At 44.1% G+C, this 24,055-nt stretch overlaps 1 protein-coding gene across 2 annotated transcripts in view; it reads right to left on the bottom strand.

Annotated features, from left to right (window-relative positions):
* Positions 1-24,055, bottom strand: part of ZNF366 (zinc finger protein 366) — a 228,735-nt gene that overhangs the window by 34,516 nt on the left and 170,164 nt on the right. For both annotated transcript variants that reach the window (XM_069627510.1, XM_069627509.1), the window contains one exon: positions 6,565-6,739. In XM_069627510.1, coding sequence (XP_069483611.1) covers positions 6,565-6,739 — 175 coding nt within the window. The remainder of the gene's footprint in view (positions 1-6,564; positions 6,740-24,055) is intronic.

The following is a 24,055-nucleotide window of genomic DNA, read 5'->3' as shown; positions in this document are numbered from 1 at the left end:
CAGCTTCTATACTTCTACAAAGGCTTTTATTCACAAACCCAAAATGGAAGTAGAGAGGATGATGGTACGTGTTTTAGTGGTTTGGAGCTCAAAACCCTCACAGATTTGGAAAAGGAGGCATTGAACATCTCCTGAGCGGAGCAAGAAATAATGACTTGAAGATTTGTATAAAAGCAGAGCAGCTGGACCAGACAGAATTCTCAGACTTTTATTATCGATTAATTGAATCTTTTGCCCCAAAACTAATCAAGGCTTTTTAGGAAGGCCTATCATAGGGGACATTGCTGGCTTCCTGAAGCAAAGCCACAGTAGTACTTTTTTTTACATGGCAAATTACCCACATTTGTGTGGTTCCTACAGGCCCATCTCTCTAATGCCCTGTGAAGTGAAATTTCTAGCTTAATGTTTGGCAAAGAGGCTAGAAAACCCTACTCCCTAGACTGGTCAATTCGGATCAGACGTGTGTTGTCAAGATGAGGCATTCGAGCGTTAACATGAGAAGGGTTCTAAACCTACTGGTGGCATAAGGAGTGAAGGTGATGCTATCCTCTCCCTCGATGCTGACAAGGGTTTGATAGACTAAGCTATATTGGGTTGCTATATAGCACACATATAACCTTGGTTCTCACTCCCGAGTTACTCTCCCTTTCATTCCTCCTTTACCCTGGGAAGAGACCGGGTTGCTCTTCATCCCCTTTGTCGTATACACTGTTGGTATAACCGTTTGATTGTGCTATTAGATCCCACCCTTCATTCACATGTATTCTAATGACAGCAAAACACATAGAATGTCAGTCTATGCAGATGATGTCGATGTATATTATCAATCCTATGACAACTATCCCAATTGTACTGCAGTGTATTCAATCAAATGGCACTGTATCAGGACTGAATATTTGCAAATCTCAAACACTACCTGCATGTAGAGAGAGTGGCTTTACCGCCAAACAGGCCGTCCCATTCCAGATAGCATAGGGAGGTAGGTGGAGTTGGGTTCCAAATGACTCCAGGTACATGTATAATATGACTTTCATTCCATTGTTGGCTAAAATTCAACAGGATTTGGAAAAAAGAGACTATTTCGCCTATATTCTTTACTGGTAGTATTAATGAGCTAAACATGGATACCATGCCAAAACCTAGAACCAAATGCTCCCAGTAGAAATTGTTGGTGTTGCTGTAAAAGATTGGTTCTGGGTACAAAGAAAATCTGTGCATGGGATTCCTTCCACTTCCTGCGTGTCTTCTCATCTGTGCTTTGCCGAGCTTCCTCTCCGCTGTTATGTCTCCTGAAGGGATGATGTGCGGTAATCTACTCTCTCCCTGCGAGGCTGTTCTGGACGCGTGATGGCTGCATTGAGGGTTCTTGGTATGGCATTCTGGGTATGTGAGCTGCCGGCATGCTGCAGAGTCACAGATGGTGAGAGGCTGACTTGGATAGCAGGTGTGCCAGTGGTTGTCCCTTAATGTCCCTTACCATGAGACTCAGTCGTTTACCTGCTGCACTTAGGAAGAATAAGCCTGCTTCCTTTGAAACCCTACTGGTGTCTCCTGAGTCATTGGCCTTGGTCCCCTTTAAGATTCTGCATGACAGGTGCTGTGCTGGACCGAGGGTTGTTGTTGTCACTTTTTGAGGAAGAGTCAGCAAGTAAATTTCTTTAACTCTGAGTGATCCCAAATACATGGAGTTGGAAGCTTTTAACTAAATATAATTGACGACATGGCTCGAGATTAGCCTGTGATCCCTCATTCAATGCTGAAAATTATCCTATAAAACCACACATTTCTCCAGGATTTTTTGCTCCACTGATTTGATACATTTCTGATCTATCATTCTTCGCAACAGGAGAGCTACTCAGTGGGCAACCTGTCAATCACGGTGTCTCAACAGTAGGCTAAAAGGATTTCTCGCAATGCATGCAACAAGCATTGAACAACTGAAGACAATTGAGTGAGCAAAACAAAAGACAATTATAAAATTGAAATAACGTCATGCCCGATAACAAAGCACACCTGGGCTTGTCAACCAGTGAAACAATCAATTTTTGGAAATACCAACACTGTGATGCTGGAAATGCATTGGAGGGACAGGGCCTCCCTGTCCTTGTCCTGTAGTCCTTTTTCATTTGTGTTCTGTATTGTTTTCTGCCCAGGAGTCCATGTGGGACTCCTGGCAGTGCAGCTCTTCCTGTTTTTGGTTTGGTGTACAGACCCATGGGATACCTTTATGGCACCCATGGGTGGGGGTACAACCCTGTGCCCCTGGTGTATGTTTTTGGGCACCTGTGTGTGGCCCACAGAGCAGGGTATGGGCTGGTGGCAGCTCCATGCTGAATTTGACAGGTGCTCTGAGTATCCTCCATTTTGGGATACCCAGGCCCCGCCATTGGAATCAGTTGATTCTTGATAGGAAACAAGATGGCCCCTGTTACCTTGTTTTCCCAATGTCCTGGGAAGCCCTGACTCTGTCCCTTCCCCCTCACTGACTGTTGGGTGGAAGTTCCATATATGGTGTTGTTGTGAAGTCCAGGCCAGACTGCCTGGATCCTTCCCAGTGACTGTATGTTGTGGGTACACCCTGTGGGTGGGACCTGGGTGAATAGAGTGTGTGACCAATATGCACTCCTTGTTGTGGATGTCTGGTTTCTGGCGTTTGACACAATGACTGAGACAGCCCAGCCTGAAACTGGTATGAATGCAGTGTGTGGTGTTATTCAACAATACACATTCCTTGTTGTGAGTGTCTGAGAGGGAGGAGTATGGCCTGAATGCACTGTATGCCTGTTTGGCTGACTGACTGCTGAATGCCCTTCTGAGTGATTGGTTGCCTGAGTGTGACCCAGCAGAATGAAAGACGCTTAATCTCGAAGCCGAGCCTGAGGAAGAAGGTTGACTGACGTCTCCCTTCGCTGAAATCCGAAAGCTGTCGAGACTGTCGAGACTGATCCAAGAGAAGAACCAAGGAACATCTGCCGGTGGGTTTCCCGCCACCCAAAGACTATAGAGACGCCAGACAGTTCTTAACAATCTCTTTGCGGTCCTGAACTATCGACATCGAGTTGCCCTGCACGCCTCTTCCTTGCAGGATGTCTTCAAATCGTCGTTGACGAGCACCGCTGAGACTGAAGCTGCCGCCTCGACGCAGAGTTCACTTTCTTTGAGGGATCTTGACAATCCGTGCTTCCTGCTTTAAAGGGAGCCGCTCAAGAAGGATCCGTCAACGACTCATCGTCGAACTCTGCTATTCCAGGTACATTGGGGTGGTAGAAACATTATAGAAGGAAATAAGACTTATAGAACAATATATGGACTGGGCTTGTGGTAATCTTTATTTTACAGGTTGCCTGGATGGGGGGATCTCCACACAGAGCTGTGTCTAGTGGTAGGGGCCATTATTCTGCCAGTTGTTCTAATCAACTGCTTTCCTCCCATGTCTATTGTTGGTTACCTTTATTAAGTGATTTGTGAGACATTTAACCAGAGTACAGTTGATGCACTTTAATGAAATCTAATCATAATTGTGGTACCACTTAGAACTGTATGTATTTGCCATTATAGATTTACTGAGCACAAAGTGAGTTATTGTTATTGTGTATATAACCTTGAACCTTAATTATATAAAGACTGTGTTTTAACTAATACAGTGTTTGGAAATTCCTTTGTGGGGGCTTGGGGACTACACTGTACTTACGAACCAGCTTACATCACCTCCTGAGAAGCTAGGCCTTGATTGCTCAACCAGCGCTACCCTATAGAGAATCTTGGCTGGGGTCCTCTGTGCCTCTCCTCTGCCATATAGAGAGCAGGAGTACAGACACCCCCCTCCAGTCTTTACAAACACATATGTAAAAAACCTTCTATTGAAACTGCTTTGGTGTGTTTTTTCTGCTACATATCTGGAATATCCTTCCATGCTCACTGGATTTTAGTTATTGGTGTTTCAAGGCTCCCTGGACTGAAGAAAACACAGTGATCATTTTCCTCCTGTGCGTAGGTTGCCTGGAGGGGACCGCTTACCTTTGCACTTGTGTGCAAACAGGTCCGCTCCGGGCAATTTTTGTCATGCCACAGCATAGTGCAAAACAGAGGTGTAAAGACTATCCTTACACGTCTCTTATGCACTTCATTATGCAAATAGAGTAAATGCCGCCTGCCCTGTACGCATGGCAGGTGGCGTTTGCAGTGATTTCCTATGGAATCCGCTTGCTTTTTGCTGGTGCAAAAGCAGGCTTATTCCATAGGAAATTCATGGTTTTATGCCAGGGCTGCATGTGTGTGTGCATGTGTGTGCATGCGTGCGCACGTGTGTGTGTGATATATAGAACACAGGTCTGACGACTTGGGGAAGGTGTACTGAGGTTTTCTAACTTAAGCACCCTAGAGTACAATGCACAGTCTTGTTTGGAGCCTGTGCCAGAAAAGTATAGACACCCCTGGAAAAGCGATTTCCCTGAATTGCCCTCTTGTGAGAGTCATTTTCATACATGCTCCTATGCTGGTAGGTTGCAATGTTTCTGTGTGTCTACTCTCCTTCACAGATGTTCACACATTTCCTTGGATGAGAAGGAAGCCTGATGCTGTGATGTGATGGCAAGACTTTCATCTCCTGTGGTTGGGGAGGGCGGACATATTCTAATCACCTTCTCTAATACATTCTGCCTGGTGCTGACACCCTGCTCGGTACCATGCAGGTTTTAGGTCCTTCCCTTCACCACTTAGTGGTACAGTGCTGATAACTGGAGCCAGGCGTGCAACGTCATTGAGCGGACCAGGCTGAAGCCCCCCCACGAAATGCTAGCTGAGGGGTGGGGCTTCCGTGCCCTTTAACAGTTCAAAGCATCAGGAGCATGCTTCTGGGCGCATTTTGTTTCTTCCGAGGCAAATTTACTACTATCTGATTGGCTTGGAGGATCAAGCACTGCCTGTTTCCCATAGTCACAGCCCCCCTGAGACACACAAGCTACGACTGTGGCTCTGCAGTCAGTGCCGTAATGAACTACACAAAACGTTTTATTTGTCATCAGCAGCACAGCCTTTCTTATGCATGATGGTGAATTTCCAACTGAAAGACCACCAGTCACCCTGCAAATCTGTGACAGTTAAAACGAGCAACAAAATAAAGCACCCTTTGAAATATTTGTTCATACCCTTCATGTAGTTTGCTTTGATGTCCTTAGTTGAATGTTCTTAAAATCATACATAACAACATGCTGGAGGTTTGTGATGAATCTTTCCATTCAGGATGTGGAAAATGAAGGTAGACTGATAGTATTTTGGCCCAACATGCTGCTAAAAGGTTTTACAAGTTGTCATGATGCTTTACTATGTAATTTGTGTATTTTGCAAGTAAACTCTATGGGACAGTTTTGTTGCAGGTCTTGACACCCAAAACTTAAAATATTTGTTCCAAGTGATGCATGGAAGAAGGTGGGTGTGCCCAAATTGCAGAGTGAGTTAAAATCACTGCTTCGCTGTTTAACGTAAGCGTGTGATCCAGAGAAAATAATGTAATCTTACCCTGACTTCAACTGCAACAATGGGAGTGGTTAAAAGTGATTATGTTTACATCCCTACAATAGGACAGTTTAAATAAGTGTAGGGGCACATTGGTGTATCCTGGTGCTCCTCTGCTAGTGGCTCCAATACTGTCCCATTGAATTGCATTATTGCTGCACTGGCCCACCCCCAGTCTTGTAATACTTGATTTGACAGGCAGACATAGTCTCACCTTCTAGTCAGTGCAACAGAGATTCTAGTATAGTGCACTAACAGTGGTAGAACCAACATTACACATTCTCCCCTGCTGCTCCCAGCCACTGAAATGTTTGGGCCGTCCAGAGTACTGCCCCACACTCTGCAATGTCCTGTTATGCTATGATATTGAGTCTTTCATTGCACACCATCTCCCATTTTCACAGTTTCTAGGACCTTCAGGATCTGCAAGAAGTGGTTTGTTTTCAGACTTAAAGGAGACAGTTAACTTATTGTAGCATTGAAGCTGCACTAGAAGAGTCTCGTTACAATGAGTAATGAAGGTAGATGCCCCCACACAAGTAAGTTTGCCCCTCCTCCACCGTCTCCGAAGTTAGCGCCTCTCCCAACATTTGAGGGGTTACCCCCACCTGAATGTTAGGCTAGGTGCACCCCTGGATGTTCACACTAGCATTTTGTTAAGCAGAAAGGTAACGGAAGCCTTTCCCCGAAGCTAGAGGTGTTAAAGTTTTACTGTGTTTGTTCGGAAAAATTTACTTGAACAAAAGCAGTAAAACTTTAAAGCTGTTACTTTCAAGAAAGACTTCCATCGCCTCTCTGCATATTGCGCTTTAAAATATGCAATTTGATAGTTGGTCCCCACACCAGACCATGGGCGGGGTAGAACAGTGGTGGCGGTGCCTCCAGGTTTGCCCCCCTATTTTCTGAAGTGGCCCCTCCCATCACCACTTAGCCCCCCCTGAAATGTAGGTTTCGTTGCGCCCCTGACTGGAGCTCAAGTCTGCCTTTAGGCTCCTTGCTGCCTAGCCACACCGATACAATGCATAAGTCGCTCCGTGCCAGGGCCCTTACCTCGAGAGTGGAGACCGCGCTCCATGATGCCGTGCTTCACTTTCATGTGCCGCGTCAGGTTTCCCTTCAAGGTGAATTTGCTGGGGCAATACAGGCACTTGAAGGGTTTGCTGTCTGCGTGCAGGTGCATGTGGCCCATTAAGTTGTGCATCCTGTTGAATTCCTTTCCACACAGCTGTCAAAAGTAACGACATTGATAAGATGCAACAGTGTGCAGCGGGAAATCGCATATCAAGATATGAAAACATACCCTCCCCGCCCCCACCACACAAGCAGCACTGACAAGCGATCAGTTCATGTGTGTTTGTATGTGCATGTGTTTATTGATGGAAGAAGGGTTTGGCCAGTACAACAGTACACGTGCCAGTCAGTCCTGCAGCACGTGCCCCACATAAGACTGCATAAGTAATGAACACCTGACCAGCACCAGATCCCAGGACAAGAGAAAACATAAGGCAGACAGGAGTCCAAGGGACTGGATGTCTCCATGGGGCTTCTGGGTGCAGTGGAGCGAGGGACAGGGCGGTCGTGGAGGGGGAGTGATGAGCTGACCAGGAGAGGGGAGGCCCCTGGCACGCACAGGAGCTGAAGCGTACGCTCGGATTGGAAGGAATGGGTGCTAGGTATGCGTTTGATGTGGGAGTGGTCCAGTGTTGAGGAGCAGGAGTTAGAAGGAGTGAAAATGAGGAAATGCGCAGGGTAGGTGGAGCGGAGTTGCGTGTGTGAGAGTAGTAGGAGGTAGAGTGTAAGGCAGGTGGGGGAAGGGTGGGAAGCCGGGTCGGGGAAGCCGGTAAGCCCATGGATGGATTTAAAGACAAGCAGTTGAAATTTGAAAAGGGAAGAGACTGGTTCCTCATAGAGAGTCAGGCGGTGATAGAAAGTGCGAGAAGAGTAGGGCAGCTTCTAGAAGGGGCTGCAGGACAGTGCTTCAACAGGTGTGAAGAAGCAAATACATGTAGTGCACATCATTACATGGGACCAATCCCACCACCCCAAGTCAATTATGTTTGGACGATGAAGGGCACAAGACTGTAAGGGCACTTTTCTAATGAAATAATATATATCATTTAGATCATTACGAGTGCAGGAATGCTTTCATTTGCTTTGCAGCAAGTTTATATTCGCTTTCTTTGTTCACATCTTGGTCGTGCAGGAAAAGCCCTCAAATCAGGGTTTTTGAAGCATCAGAGGGTAGAGGGGAGGGGGGGAGATTATATTCCTTAATCCCAAACCACCGCCACCATTGACAACAAGGACTCACTACACGCATCTTTTACAATGTCTCGGGCCATGCATCTAGAGCGAGAGACACTCTACTACCATATTTAATCCAATCCTATATGTGACGTAACACAGAAAGCACTTTGTAGTTTCGTCGCCATGCATGTGGATCAGCTCTTTTCTTCGGCTTACTATGTAGAGCAAATCAACGGAATCGTAAAGAGGTATCCGAAGTAACACGAGTAACTATTTACGCTATTTGCATTACAAGGTGCAGAAGAATGTGTTAAGGTGACTTTTCCTGTTTTGAGACTTGTTTCGCATGCGTGCTTTTTTGCACCTAATTTGCAAAGTTGAGGCGCATCAAGGCGAAGTACGTTGCCATACTACTGCATATTATGACAAAGGAGTGTGGGAGCCCATCTATGGGAATCAAACATGGGTCCAATTCCCTGTTCTATGTCATTTCTTCAGGAGGGTCTACAGCCACATTTTAGCTCACTGCACCCTTCACAGAGGAGAAATAGCCATTTGCATATCAGTCTTTGTCCCACCCACAACGGCAGTCTATCATCTCCTCTGATGAACAATAGTAACAACAGCAACCCCAGACACGTGCAGACTTCCTCAGTAAGGTGAAGCTGAGCCTCTCTAAAACTCAGTGAGCAAGGGGTCCACGTCTGGATTACCCTGGGTTACTTAGGGTGAAACCCAAGTTTTACAAAGTTACAAAGGAGTTGGGAGCCCCTCTACTGAAAACGAACATGGTTCAAATTCCCTGTTCTATGTCATTTCTTCCACTCCGGAGGGTCTACAACCACGGTTTAGCTCATTGCACCCTTCACAGAGGAAAAATATTCATTTGCATATCAGTCACGCTCACTTTGTTAGATGTAGGATTACTTTTCAGGACTTCCCAGCGGTGTCTTGCACATATATTATATGGAAGGAGTCGATGACTTAAGACATCAAAAAATAATCCCTTTGCTAACTGGTGCTTGTGTAGATAGGCGGCACACCACCACAAAGTTATACCTTTTCAGTCTATGCCTGTTTCACCTTTATGACTGGGATCGCTGCTGGTTTAGTAGTGTGGGGCTGAGTAGGCGATTTAGCCACTACTCATCCCTCTCCTCCTGCAGAGCAGTAGTTCTCTCTGCTGATTGGGTGAGAAACCCTGTATAAGCTCTTCTCTTGGTATTGTTGGTAGGGCGGAGGCTGAGTGGTGAGGTGTTTTATGCCTGTTAGTCTATAAGGACAGCCTAAGATATCACCCGGGGCAGCGGATCATGGTACACTTAGCGCATCACTTTGTTTTGCACAATGCATTGATGTGATGTTGCTAGATGATGATGGCCTCTGGCAATTCATCTGAATGCATAACTGTTTCGGTTCTTAGGATGAGCACATCTGCATACACCCAGCACAGCTCCCAGTTAACTGCCCATTCTGTGCCCTCTTCAAGGCTACAAAAGTCCATGAATAACAAAAAACTCTCTGCAATGTTTTCTTGATTGTCACACACATCTTTTATCTTTTTTGTAGAATCTTCACTCATTCTTAAGGTTATGCATAACCACAATCTGCAGGCAGGGACTACAAACACGCAAGTAGCCTCTCTGTTTCTTTTGCTGCATGTCTTAAAACCTGGAAATTGTAATAATACAACACGCAGTCGATTTTTAAGAGATGTCACGCAAGCCTGTGTCAGGGTGTGAGATACCTATTCAGCCCTGTTTTCAGCCTTCGTGACACATACTCTTGCAGTCGTGCATTCACGGTGAAGAATAAAATGAAATGCAAGATGATTTGGGTTCACACGTGTAGAATCCGCAGAATATCACGTGTGGGCTTTGTTTATGCAGAATCTTTGAGAAATTTAGTGTGAAATGAATGTGTGGTCGGAAATGAAAAACATGCAGTCCTTTGTCAGCATTGCTTGGTTAATAGGCCTCAGAACTGTTTTACTCCGCCGTTGCTCTGCCATGCCTCCTTTGTGCAAGAGAAGAGAAACATGCCTTTATGAAGTTTAAGTTAATTCCATGAGGAAAGAATCAATATATGGATCAACATTGAATGTAAGGCCCTTTGGGTAGAGTGTCATGCAGTGGATGGGAAGCAGAGTAACTCTTACACCAGATAACGGAACCAACTCAGCAGTATGGCAAAGGTTTCTGTTTTAATATCAATTGTCTAAAACAGGTAGTTACAACAGACATCAACGGACATCGCACAAGATCTGCACAGTTTTATAGTAAAAAGTAGTTATAGGTGATGTCATACTACGTGGCAAATAAGAGAAACCTATGGGGGTTGTGATATGCTCAAGCGGAACATCTAAGTATACTTTCTATAAGGGGTTGGATTGTGATTGGGTCTCTACTATCAGGTGGCCAACTAATGCCCACTCTTAGTGCAAGTCATCTTCATTACTATTAGGTACACGGTATATCATTGGCTCTAAAAATATAAGGCCCTTCGTTGTACGGCCCTCTACAATTGGTTGGCACGCTCGTGCCAGTCTGGAACATTCGGCTCACTAGCAGCACATAAACTCATACTCCAGGTGCCAGGAGGTGAACTTGACTGTACCTCTCCACCCAATTAGCCCAACATCTCTCATCACCCATGCCTTCTGCCATGAGGATTGTCTTTGAACATGGCCTTGCAAAGTATCTTTGCTTCTGGAAATGTAAGGGAGTGCGAGCATGCACTATCGTTATTCTGGAACGCTTCTATTTACATCCTTGGTACACGTGACAGGAGACAGCGATCTGGTCTATTTTTCAGCATTTAATTGTCTTAAATGAATAAAACTTGACACCCATGGTGTTCTTTCTCTGCACCTTAACAAGGGATAATTCAGCATCTCACGTTCACTGCCTTCAAGAATAGATGACCAGTCTTGGCTTCTTCAGCCTTGACACCAGGCCAGACAGCACTTCCAGACTCCTCCATGATCTTTGCTGCGACACAGCTCTAGACTCTTCTCTTCATGGGTTTAAGCTTACCAAAGCGATGACACTGATGTCCAGTTTCTATATAATGGCAGCTTCGCCTGTAGTCTATTCTCTACTCATAACCAGCTTCTAAGATTACTTGATCTACTTGCATTACAGCATCTGTACAGTTATTGAACGACTTACATTTTCTGCAGTACTCTTCACACGTGCAATCTTCTTTTCACATATGAACATCTACTCGATTCTTTATCTCGTCATCAGTTACTATAAGGGTCATACATCTTCTTCTTCAGCCAGCCTTCTCTGTGCGTCGCACTCGCTTCTTGTGACATTGCCAGCTCCTTTTCTTGCTCTTTTTCATATTCCTTCTGGGATTTCCTCCATGAAAGTGTCATCTCTTCGGGAGTACATCTGATAGGGTTGTCTTAGAGGGTACCTTTCCTCAAAGATTTGCTGCGGAATGGTCACAACTGCTGGTGTCAAGCATGGTACAATAACAGGCCTCCAACATACAGGTTGGAAGGGGCGGGACTTCCTGCAGAGGCATTCGGCTGCTCCTCTACAACATTGTTCAGTGGAAAGAAACAGAGATGGACAGAGCTCTGTGTGTAACATTTGCATAAAGGTTTGAAGTAAATTAATGCTAGCTCTGCCTTTTATCCTCCTGAGATTAAGAACATGGGTACCACTGAGTTGGCTAACATCAAAAGCTGTTGTTTTCAGTGACTTTGGTGTTCTTTACAGTAAGGCATGTTTCGTTTTATTGAGAACCTTCCCTCTTTTCTGTCCTCTCTCAAGTAAGCAGGTAAGTAGAATCCGCTTGGGCCTGAGATAGTGGCTTTATTTGTCTTACTGCTTACTAATACATCGTTAAAAATAGAGAATATACTCAGGGACATCATTTCACCAAAATGCCAGGGGTAGCGAAAGTGACATCACAAGACCCTTGACCTCTGATGTCATCACAGGAGTAATGTAATTTGACGCCACCCTGAAGTGACATCATGGGAAGCGATAGACCACAACCTTTCACCCCTTGACAAAACAAGAAGTGGCTTCAAATAGCATTGTTCCTAAGTACACTATGAAATATATGGTAAGGATATCACTGTAATGTGATATATATTTCATACAAGAATGGCTAACCATATGAATCATTAATATCAGTGTGTATAGGCCATATTACCAATTTACTGTGAATGCAAGCAGACGTCCAAGGCCAAATGATAAGGCACTTACGCTTAAGCACTTTATATACAACAAATATACCTACAATATCACCCAACCTGTGTTGGTACTCATTTATCAACTTCAGAAGGATGAATGGCTTAGTTGGCATTGCCGGGTTTTCAAACCTGCAACCAGCAGATCACACACACATTGCAGCAGCAAGCACTCAACCCACTGAGCTATCTTACGGCTGTAGTAAAATGAGCAATTACATGTTCTGAATGTTCTCAAAGTCAGAAAGCAAATCATATTCTGTAATAGAGACCATTAAACTGGTACCTGATATTTAACAGCAGGCCAGTTCATCTGCAGATGTGGTGCAAAGTAGGCCACATGTCAAGCCTGCATGGATCTACTTTTCAGGCTTCACAGGCTGGCAAAATACATGCCATTGGGAGGGTTCATAACTGTGTATTAAAGAATTTAGAGTAGCACAGGGAAAGCAGCGCACTCCCACAGCATCCCATAATCAGGGCACTCATTACCTCATACAGGTAAACAAACATCCTGAACAGCATGCCACGGAGATAGAATAGATAGACACATTACAACAAAGCATTAATGGTGGGCCTTTGTGTGCTATGGTCAAACATTTCTACACTGTACACAAGCTTTTAGGCACAGGGATTTTCTGAAGTGACCGAGGACACTGAGATGGAATGTCTTGTGATGATCGTAACAGAGACAACGGCAGAGAAAAACATGCTATAGCTGCATAAAAGAAAAATACATAGTCCGAAATGGATGCTTATTCTACTCTAAATGCTTTTTGGAAGTTTTTGTCTGCATTGTGAATTTGAGCTGTTTAAGAACAGACTAAATCAGTGACTTCCCCCACCCCCTGAAGTGTGCCTGAAATAAAACTTTAATGAGTCTAGCACTTATTGTATAGAATTCTAGAAAGACAAATGATTTGTTATTCCAATTCTTTCTTATTTAGTGTCACTGCTCAAAGTGTTAAACTTGTGGAACCCCCTGTTTTTTTAAGAGGCCTAAACAAGAAAAGCCTGCCACTCCAGAAACAAAGAGCCACATGGTGCTGGCCACAGCCCAGGAACTTCAATTTTTTAAAAAAATGTAATAAAGATTTTGTAAAAACCTTTTAGGGGTAGCAAGACGACCGCTGGTGAACCCCAAATGACGTCCCTGAATATGCTTCGTAACTGTACCCTTTCAAAAATATAGAAACAATGACTATTCAACACCTGTACAGTCAAGAGACTTCTGCTTCAAATATAGGATTGAGTTTATTATTTTAAGAACAGTTATTAAAAAAAGAAGCAGTGTACTCTAGGCAGTACACTGCTTTTTGATATGTGGTTTTATCAAAGTAAAGTACTCCATGGTAATTTACTTCAACAAAATCAACTAATTATTTTACATGGGGTTCCCCATTCCCCATACCCACTCCCCCCACCACCACCCCTACATCCCACACCCCACAACTCCCCCCTCCAATATCCGCTAACCCTAAAAACCTATATTTAGGTACCCACAAAATAATTTTGTCAAAGTAAATTTCTACGCAGTAGTATACGTATGAATATATAATAGGGAGCGCTTCTGCAACAAAGAGTTCAATGTAGATGCTGTTGCACAAGTACTTAGGAACCTCAGTAAATGCATGTCAATGAGGATCTTTCTAGCCGCTATAGCAGCATTTGAGGTTACTTGTTACAGGAGGGTTATTTCATACATGAAATAATAGTTCCACAAAATGGTGTTGACGACCAATAAAGTATTACACTACTTGCCAGATGTTAATGTTAAAGGAATTTGCACCGTACACCGTCACCAACGGAAAGGGTCCCCAGGCGCTCTGATGTCAAAAATGCACCTCCATATAATGTGCTTCAGTGATAGTGGTGAACACACTTTGCACGTTAACTAGTTATATCCTTACTGTGCTCTTTTTCGAATGCACTTAAAATAGCTGTTTCCAAATGGGGGCGCTGTCACGATTTGATTTTGATTTTGAGACATTTATTAACGCGCACACAACGAACCAAATTGAATCCTGGCGCAGGTGGAAACAGAATGTGAGGATCCGTCACATGTCGATAATATCATTGGAATCACAGCAATGGAACACATTTATTTGAAAAGATGAGTTTTTAAGCCTGGGCGGAATGTTAAAAGGGAGTTGGTTTTCCTTAAATTAGGAGGAAGGCTGTTCCACAATCTGGGCCCAAAGACTGAAAATCTGCAATCTCCCCTTGAGGCACATTTTGACCTTGGAATAGTAAGAAGAGTTTTATCTTCCGACCTCAGGGCCCGAGCAGGATGGTGGCGGTTCAACTTATCCCTCAGATAGCTTTGTACCAAACCATTAATGCATTTAAACACAAACAGCCATTCTTGAATTTTATACAATCCTCCACAGCTAACCAATGAAGGGAGCGGGGGAGGCCTGAGGTTGAGGTATTTTTAGGTGCACCAAACACTAGTTTGACTGCTGCATTTTGTGCCTTTTGTAGGCGATGGATCTGTTTAGCCGGAACTCCAGCAAGGAGTCAGTTACAATAGTCTAGTATCAAATTAACTAGAGCTCCCACAACCAAAGCACGGTCAGTCTCAGGCACATAAGGAAGAGCTTGCTGTAAAAGCCGAATGTTATAAAAAGCTGACTGCACTTTAGCTGAAACTTGACCATCAGAGCCCAGGTTACTCTGCCATATGCATCCCAGGTTTTTTACCCTGGAAGCATATTTAAATCTTGAACACAGGAAAAAAGGTGAAGGCGGACTGCTATCCCTCTCGAATAGATGTTTTGGTCCAAAGAGGTTCACCTCTGTTTCCTTGTGACTGAGTTATAGCCAGTTTTGTGCCATCCATACCCATATTCCTTCAATGCATCTACCCACCTTGACAAGAGCATTATCCAAATAATTGAGTCTAATATACAACTGCGTATCATCAACATATGAGTGAAACCTGATACAGTGTTTCTCCAATGTGTCCATCAATGGATGAAGGTAGATGTTAAACAAAAGAGGAGAAAGTGCAGAGCCCTGTTGAACACCACTACATTGCGAGAGGAATTCAGATAAGAAAACTTCCACCTGCACACATTGTTTGTGCCCTGCCAGGAATGATGCATACCAATCCAAGGCACTTGTAACCACTTTTCCGATATGTTTTAGTCGGTCTAGCAAGGTACTATGATCCACTGTATCATATGCAGCAGATAGGTCGAGCATCACAAGCAGGGATAGTTTATCTTCATCCCCTGCCTGCAACAGCTCATCCCATACTGCCATCAATGCAGTTTCCGTCCCTAAATGAAGGCCGACATCCTGAATGTAGAGGATAAAGCAAACCCTCCTACCCACCTGCCACCCAGCAGCACTACATGCGCAAATTCAGAGACTTTGTTGATGGTATACTTGCAAAGTTAAAACCTGCAAACTGCCTCTGCATTCATTTACTTGTTTTACTGCTGCAGTTTTGAACCAGTCTAATTTCATGTTCGATTCCGGGTTTTGGGTTAAACCAGCAGATGCATTCTGGTACATGTATGCTGTCCAAAGGTCGGAGGGGGCTGGAGGAGGCATACTAAGTACATTTGACTCACAGGCATGGGCTCCCTCTTTTTCCCCCCCCTCCAGACCATCAGGACCCCCCCCCCCCGCTCCACCAAGCGACATCACCTCAACAGGAAAACACTGGGAGATAGTTAATGTTGTAATGTTAATTTGTTAAATGTCTTATTCTGAAATGCTTATTATCCTCGAAACACGGACATGCTTGGTGTCCTGTAAATGTACTAAATAATAAATGCCAATAAACAAATTTGAAAATAAATAAATAAGTACATTTGTTTGCAGCAAGCTACTAAGAGCTGAAGAGGCCCTGATGGTGTTTACCTGTTCCAAGCTAGTGCAGACTAGGTTGCAGAGAGCTGGAGAACCCTTAATTACAAACCATTGCTGCAGGTTACTGAATCCAGGGCTGGTCTCGATTGAACACAGCTGCTTGGGACTGCAATCAGCTCCACCCTTTGGGGCTGTTGACTCGGAGGACCTTTATAAGCTCACTTTGAACAGAAGCAGCTGTCAGTCATCTGCTTTCACTGGGAGTCTGTGCGTGTGTGTGCACATGTGACCAGTATTTGAACCTTTCCTGAATATCCTGATTTTGGCTTTTGAATCCTGTTTGCTGTTGCTGCTTGCAGCACCCTTTCCAGTCTGCTTTTGCAGTCTGCCTGTTTTTGAACCTTTCCTTGATTTCCAGCGTTTGACTTCTGAAGCCTTGTCCTGTTTTGCTGTTAAAGACAATCAGTTCTTTATTGATATCTTTTCTGCCTCTCTGACTTTCTGTAAACACCCTGTTTTCTGTAAACATTTCTGCTTTACAGACTTGTCCTGTTTCTACCTAGCTTTTTTATCTTTCTCTATGCAATCCCAGCTTTTTGAAGTTTTCCTGTTTGTTCCTTGCCTGCGATATTACCCGACTTCAGTCCATGGCTCTAGTGCCTGTTCTTAAGTACTCTGAGTTTCCTGAATCCCTCGTATTCGCTGTGTTGGCAGCAACCTATCTTGCCTGAGTCCTTTGCCTTGTGTATTCTGATATTCCAGTCTCTGCTTTGTACTTTGTTTCTCTATCCTGTCCTGTACTTTGATATTTCTTTCAACGCTGCTCTGTACCTGTATTACATCTTGGTCCACTGTTGTGCTTCCAAATTAAATCCATTTACAGTGTGGCCCCTGGGTTGGTCACCATTCAGATCAGATGAGGGAAAGACTTCTGTAGCCTTTGCCTAGTCCATTGACATCTTATCTGCCTCAGTATATGGTCTTCAGTTTTACCCTAGCACTGAGTACAACAGTCTCTTCGGCACGCCTAACTCATGACGCTGCTATATAACAGTTGTTAAGAGTAATCTGCTGGTACCAATCCCAAGGTATTTCCCTAATCCCTGGATACCCCTTATCATATTCCAGTACACGCTTTATTCTGATCAATCCGTGTTGCCCAGTATATTTGCTTTTTCTCTGTCTCTTTACTTACAGCCAGCTCCTGCCCCTGCAGTTCCTGTGAATACCTGTCTCAACTCAGATCAGCTTGGTTTGTACCCTGTTTCTGTTATATGCTAGCGTTGCCTCAGGAATCTCCCCAAATCTACTCTGTAGACTGTGAGATACAACATTTTCCCTGTGCTCTCCAGCCAGACGTGACAGGTGCCTAGAAGTTACCTACCACAAATTAGCCATGAAATCATGTCCTTGTTGAACGTAGTTCTCGTTTGGAGAAGTCTAAAAATTACGGATCTCCGAAAACAAAATATCCTTGCTCGATGCAGCAAAATGTTAGTCTGTACTCTGTGCCAAGATGAATGTCTATTATGAGATTTGAATAATTATGCTTAGCATGTATATTGGCTCCGCTGCACATTTCTTGCTTGAAGTAATTTGATAGAGTAACAATCGGCCTCATTACGAGTTGTGTGGTAACCCAGCAGTAAATCCACCAAATTACCATCAAACTGTGTAGATGGCCCATTAATCACCTTACCCAAATAGGCCCACCAATCAAGAAGTGAGAACACGGTTGTACATCAAGCAAGTTTATTTCACAATTCTCCGGGGAGCAGTTAGATGGTGTTGCTGGACCAAACTAAACCAAGTCTCAACAAACCACATCAGTTCACATCTTTTATACAGTTTTGCAAAAGTCAAAACACTCCCAAATACTTTATTGCAATCCACCCCCCAAACATGATTGGACAAAACCCTCTCCAAAGAAATCTCATCTATTCCCAATTCCTACGTTTTCATTGGACAGATTTAGCGTAATAATTGGCTTCATATGCTACAGTATTTTTATGTGGGGCAAAAGGGGATAATATGCTGTTTTTGATGTCTTTAAAGAAAGCTTTCTTCTTGCTGATTTGTTAGTTTAGTTAACTTAAGTTAATCTTGGTGCTTGCCTGCCCCTTCATTCCTCAAGACAGTGCTTCTATCCAGGCAGCACCGTCCTCCTGGAGCCCTAGTTTGGGAAATGCAGGGCCTAGTTGTCGACGCCATGTAGACTGCGTTGGGTAACAGTTAGGTAGTAGGCCCTGCATCGACACTCGGGCGGCTCTCACAAGCCTCACCAAAGTCAAGTGCTTCATTTGGAATTGGAGCCACTAACTCGATGATTCTTTTCAGATCAAGGTGAGGCCAAATAGTAGGGTGGATGGACCAGTGCCACCCCGACAATAGTACTTGGCCTTCCCTTGATCTGTAAATAAATCGAGTTAGTCTAAGGGAGGACCAGCTAATGCGGACCATTTTGTTAAAGTGGTATTTTGTGAATGTCATTTAGATTGCTAGGAAGAAGCTGCAACGTGCAAGCAAGCACTACAGGCACAGTCTCTGTTTGGCATTTCAGTGGGCTATCTTGAGGCTGCTATTACGGTTTACATGGCGCGCACAGAAGTACTGCTTTGGGGCAGTTTTGGGTGCAGTTCCCAGGCTGCAACCTTAGGCCGATGGGAATCTTTGGAAAATAATAGTGGGTCGGCTCTTGAAAGTGCAAAACGGTCTGGGAAAAATGCTCTAATCTTTATCAGGGCATAGCAGGAGCACAACAGGTAAAACTGATTTTGCACACTCCAGAGAAAGGCATGGCGAGTTGGGGCAGTTGGTGTGATGCAGGGTGCAGTGTAAACACCGCCCTCAGAATACAACGCAGACACAGTTTTTTTTTATGGGAGTTCATCTAACCCGTGTCATTTACAAAGTCTTAAATTGACCTTCTTCTTATAAGGTAGATTAGTGGGTTAAGCGCCGGCTGCAGAATGTGCCTATAGCTGCCGAACCCAGGTTGGAAACCCAAAGAGGCACTTTCAGGATTTCCCTTTTCATGTGCAGATTTTTTAAGCGTTATAAACAATGGCTTGTGTGACCCGTAGCTGTGTCTCCTTAAACATATAACACGATTTAGTCAATTAGAAATTAACAAAATATTCAAGCGCGATTCTAAAATGATCTCCTTCATACAGAGATTGAAAACATTTGGGTGAAACTGCCACGAGAGTTGAAAGCATGGACAGGTGTGTTTGAAATCAACAGTTTAGCCTGGAAAACGCTCTGTGAGACCTTAACGAAAGGTTGATTACAGAGGGCCAGAGGGGACACATGGGCTTCGAAAGGGAATAGTCCAGCTGCAGCGCTTCCTGCTGCTCAGCTGAGTGCCTTGCCCTGCTAAGACTTGATCCAGGCAATGAAAAAGGCAGACAGTTATCAAATGCAGTGACCAAAATGAAAATATCCCCTTCCGTTAGAGCGTCAACTGCTGAACCAAACTTTAGCCCATTTCTAAATGCTTCCAGTTTTGCAAACAAATTGGTACTTGGCGCACAGATAGAAAACATGATTTGTCCAAGATCACACAGCTCAGCAAACTAGGGACGCAGTTGACAAAGTATCAACTAGAACACTTCGTTTTTCTGAGCGAAATAAAACCAAACACTTAAGGGGGTTATTTTTCTTTTTTATTTAAAGTCACATTGAGATGCTACCCTCCTCTGTGTTTGTATCGCAAGCCAATGATTCTGGGCGCATCCATTCACAGAATCAGCGAGGGGTGGCCATTTTATATCACACGCTTTAGCCACTGCGAGACAGCCTTATTGCGTTGCTATTTCCGTCTGTAGCTTTCAATGTCTGGTGGAACAGAAGTTCTGCGGCTGCTGCGAAGCTCAGCGTGCAACCTACAGAAGTCACACTTACTCAAGGCTCTGCTTCACCCTCACAGTATCCTGGGTGCACACCACACACATTTCGACTTGGGCATCAATGGCTCACAAGGTGATTAGGTGCAACAATCAATAACAGAATATGTATTTCATTTGAGTGGATGAGCGCCCATAGATCTGTGGGGCGCAGCAGAGGCATTATGTTTTTCTAGCGAACAGTTGAGAAGAGACACACGATCTGAAGTCGGTGTTAGTAACTGGATTCGACTTGTAACAAACATATGCTTCCTTGGTGTGACCTGCGTTTATATAAAACACGTTTGCGAGAGCGGCAAAAAGTCAGACTTTGGGGGCAACTTTTACACAACATTTCCAACAGTCATTGTTTCTCCGTTTCGTCCCTAAATCGGTCTTGAGGTCATGTAAGTGCCCATACTTGCCAATCCTACTGATTTAGACAGTAGACTACTGCTTTTTAAGCAGCCCTACCACCTACAGATGTTGGTGACAGATCCTACTGCTTTTTATAGGGGCAGGATTTATGTGACTCTAAGGCAGGCTGCTTGAGAGCGGCCCAGGACAAAGCATGCAAAGCATTAGTTAGTCGGTCTTTCGGTCTGTGCGGTGGGCAGGTACGTGATTACTTTGAGTGATGGGCTCAGACCAATCCAGTGACCTGAAAGCTACGTGACTCTGCCCTGCACTCTGGCCGGGACAGGCCTTAGGGGAACCACCACTGAAGTCAAGTGGCAGAGCGTACCACCATCACACAGCATCTGCCTGTCAGATTAAGGAGGGTATCAGTCTCCATGTTGTTCAGAGTTCAACCTGCGCTGCAGTGGCAAACGTTGCCTACCAGCTCTGTGTGATTATTTCCTGTGAAGTTAGGTCATTGAATTTGGTGTTAACTTACCATTCACAATTATACATTTTTAACATTTGAGCATCTTTCCATGTTGTGTTATTTGATGGTTTGTGTATTTTAGAATGCTCTAGTGGTGCCAACAATGTTTTTTGTGTAATTTCCTGTGATGTCATTGTTATGCTAAGTATTATTTTTGAACCTTGAAAAATCCTACATCTTTTTGGTCACAGAATGTTGGCAAGTATGAGTACCACATAAAGACCAGCAACAACTAAACACCCCTCCCCACAGGAGCTGGGGAAAAGCACAGGGTTGCTCGGCTTGCTGAAAGCACTGCAATACTGTGATGTGACTAAAATAACAATCTGTGTATTTACTAGTTTTAAAGAATGTTAGCATTTGACCCACAACGCTTTTCCTGAAGCTGGTGTGGAGTCCATTGTGCATTCACCCTGGGAGCCTTCCTATGTGAAGTGCACAGCTCGGCATGTAAATGTCCTGTTTGTTAACGTGTGTGAGACACGGGTATCTGCCACGAGCCAAACCTTTTGGAAAAGGTGGTCCTTATTTTTACCAGTATGAAATTAGCCGCCATAATCCATGCTACTCATTTTGTGATTTTCGGGATGGCGCCTCCATGATCTATGTGCACCTTTTAAAATGGCCTCCTGCAGTACTTCTAGCAACATCACACCGCTGCAAAGCATGCTTGGGCAGTGGGCAGTGTTTTCTCCTTTGCCATGCTGCATTAGCCATCCGCCACGTGCCTTTTCTGCCTCCTACCGCCACATGGCACCCTATGTGATATGTGGTGATCATAGAAGCTTGGACACCTAATGCTGCAGGACTGGATCCATCTTCCTCCTGCGCTCGTCTTACACAGTCCCTCCCTAAACTCTTCTCGTGGCTTCTATCTCTCCCTAGTATTCTACCTGCCAACAGCCAGCCATCTCCCATATCCCACTCCCCGCCACCCCCTTACTTTCCCTTTATGACTACACCATAGTACCAGCTATTCTCAATACAAACTGCTGTAAAATACCCCATCACACTTGCACGCGTAAGAAAAATTTACCACCATTAGTATGTAAAACCTAATGCTTTTTAAATCATATTTCCGTGGGTTTGTACAGTAAACCACACATTTTGGAAACAATTTTTCAAACATGTTTGTGGGGGGAGAACCATCCGCCCCTTTTTTTGAAGTAGGTCGGGCTCGCGCGCTACACATGCTCGCTCACAAATGTGCCCAGAGAAATGTACGCCCCGCTAGCCGCCGCTGCCCTAGCGGTAGAGAAGCATTATTTTCCCAGACCTTTTGAGAGTAGGAAAGCTTTGGCTAGTGAAGTGGGAGCCCTCTGCAAGGCTGAGTGAATGTGGATCTAGTGGGGATCACCCTTAGATTTGGATCCCCAATTGTCTTTTTTTGTATGATTTCTTTTCAATAAAAAAACTGAAAACCTTTTCACTGGCTACATCCCTTATTGAGAATCTTGTCACACAGCCCATATTCCAGTATGGGGTGAACCAATAGTTGAGCATTTGTTCATAAGAACAGCTTTTCAGTCCATCACATCACAGGTCAATCTAAGACCAGATATTGTTACTTTGACTTTTGACCCATTGAAATCGTGATGTTAGCATTTTCTAGAGCAATAGTTTGCAAAACTGGCTATGTTCCTATGCTTCATATTGCTCATAAAAGTTTCTGATGTTAAAGTTTCCGTTTTTGACAACAAATGTACAATATATGTACCTCTACTTCTTAACCATATTTCCTGGATGAAAAAAACATTGTTATTCCGTGTCTCCCTGCATGCACAACACTGCATGAGCTGTCTTTAGCCTCTAAAGGCCATCTTCTTAGGGAAGGCCTCCTGTTTGGGGCTTACATTTTGACGAGTGTGGTTTTGAGTCTCAGTTTTGTAGGTGTTTTTATGATTTCCATTCCTTGCATTTAATTTCGATTAAGAATGTGAAGAAAATGCAGTCAGTAAAGGGCACACTGTCTGAGAATGTCGAGCAAACACATTCGGAGCTTCTTGTGTCGTCATATACCCCAGAAACTGGATGCATCGCTCTCCACGTTTGGGTTTTGTTCACGAGCGCTACTGGGTTATGAGTTCTCTAGTAAAGGCCGGGGGACTAAGTAACAGGTCAGTCATGGGACAGGGTGATCGGCGCGTCTCACGTGCCATGACTCCTCCTCCTGAACGACTGAGGTTGCAGTTTTTCATTTCAAAAGCGTACACGTTATTTACTGAAAGTGGTATATATGCTTTTCCTTTTGACAGGACTAATAGAGATCATAACGTGTAGTAACTCCGGTGTGTCCATAACAGAATAGCATCATCGGTCGCTTCGGGCACATTGGCTTCTCAAGTGGTGCAAGCTATATTGGGCCCTGCAACTATGTCCTCTGGACGACCATAAGCTCTTACGTTTGGTCGCTCGTGGCCTTGGTGCGACCTGCCAAAACCCCTTTCTGGTAGCATTGACTAAAACAACTGAGTTACATTTTGAAGAGATAGGCTTCCATCTCCCCACGTTAATGGACTTCCCTGATTAATTGAACATATTGAAGAGGAAAACGTGGGACTGGGACTGTACTAATTCTCTCCACAAACTTGCTCAGAAGAATCGATATGCAGAGTACACACAGCAGGCCTTTGAAATTCGACGGCCCTTGCACCTACCTAACCAGACCTTGCTCCCAAAATAAAAGAGAGATTTTATTATATACTTACGTCTGAATATCTTACCAACTTCAGAGTATATTGGGAGTTGGTCTGGTTCTTGAGAAGCGGCTGTGTCGGCTCTGTGGTAAGCACATCAAATCTAGCTGCCACATACTGACCCAATGTACCACTCACGTCCATACATATTGCAGGGCATATATAAGTCTAGTCTCCAATTGTGATAACATCCAAGGTGACCAATTCTGGTCTCCGTTATATGGGGCAAATTCCCTTGTGATTTCAGGGGAAGCCTATTATGTCTGGAAAGTAGCGGTAAAGCGTTTGGTGGGTGTTACATTATGAGCTCTATCTTGGGCTCCCCATTAAGTCAGAGTCAATATGTTGGGCTATACTGTATGTGTCTCCCTTAAAATAAAAATTGAATGTGAATTTTTATGATGTAATTAGGAGAATGGGATTGTGACCTTATTATGTTTTATGTAATATTGCAAATGTTTTTTACTAATCTTGTGCTAAGGTTATTTTGTTTAACCAAAATGCACACAAAAAAAAGAATAGCATCCGAGTGCACAATGATGCTATCACTAAATGCATGCCGGTGCAGGGGTTGTGTCACTCACACAGCCACTGAATACAGTGTGGAATCGGATACATAGTTTCCACCACAAAATGTATCTCTTGACAGCTCGAGTACTTCAATTATTGAATAAGTGGCCGTCAATGACCTAAAAGAAGTTTAAAACCAAGCATATCTTGGGTAGTGATTGCAGTCTGGATCTTTTGACGTTGGCAGTTCCCCATCTGGAAATCTCAAGCCTTCATGGGTTTG

Source organism: Ambystoma mexicanum, chromosome 6p, assembly GCF_040938575.1.
Source record: "Ambystoma mexicanum isolate Mex_15411 chromosome 6p, UKY_AmexF1_1, whole genome shotgun sequence".
In the NCBI taxonomy this organism is placed as follows: domain Eukaryota; kingdom Metazoa; phylum Chordata; class Amphibia; order Caudata; family Ambystomatidae; genus Ambystoma; species Ambystoma mexicanum.
The sequence above is the reverse complement of the archived record's forward strand: the minus strand, read 5'-3'. Positions and strand labels throughout refer to the sequence as shown.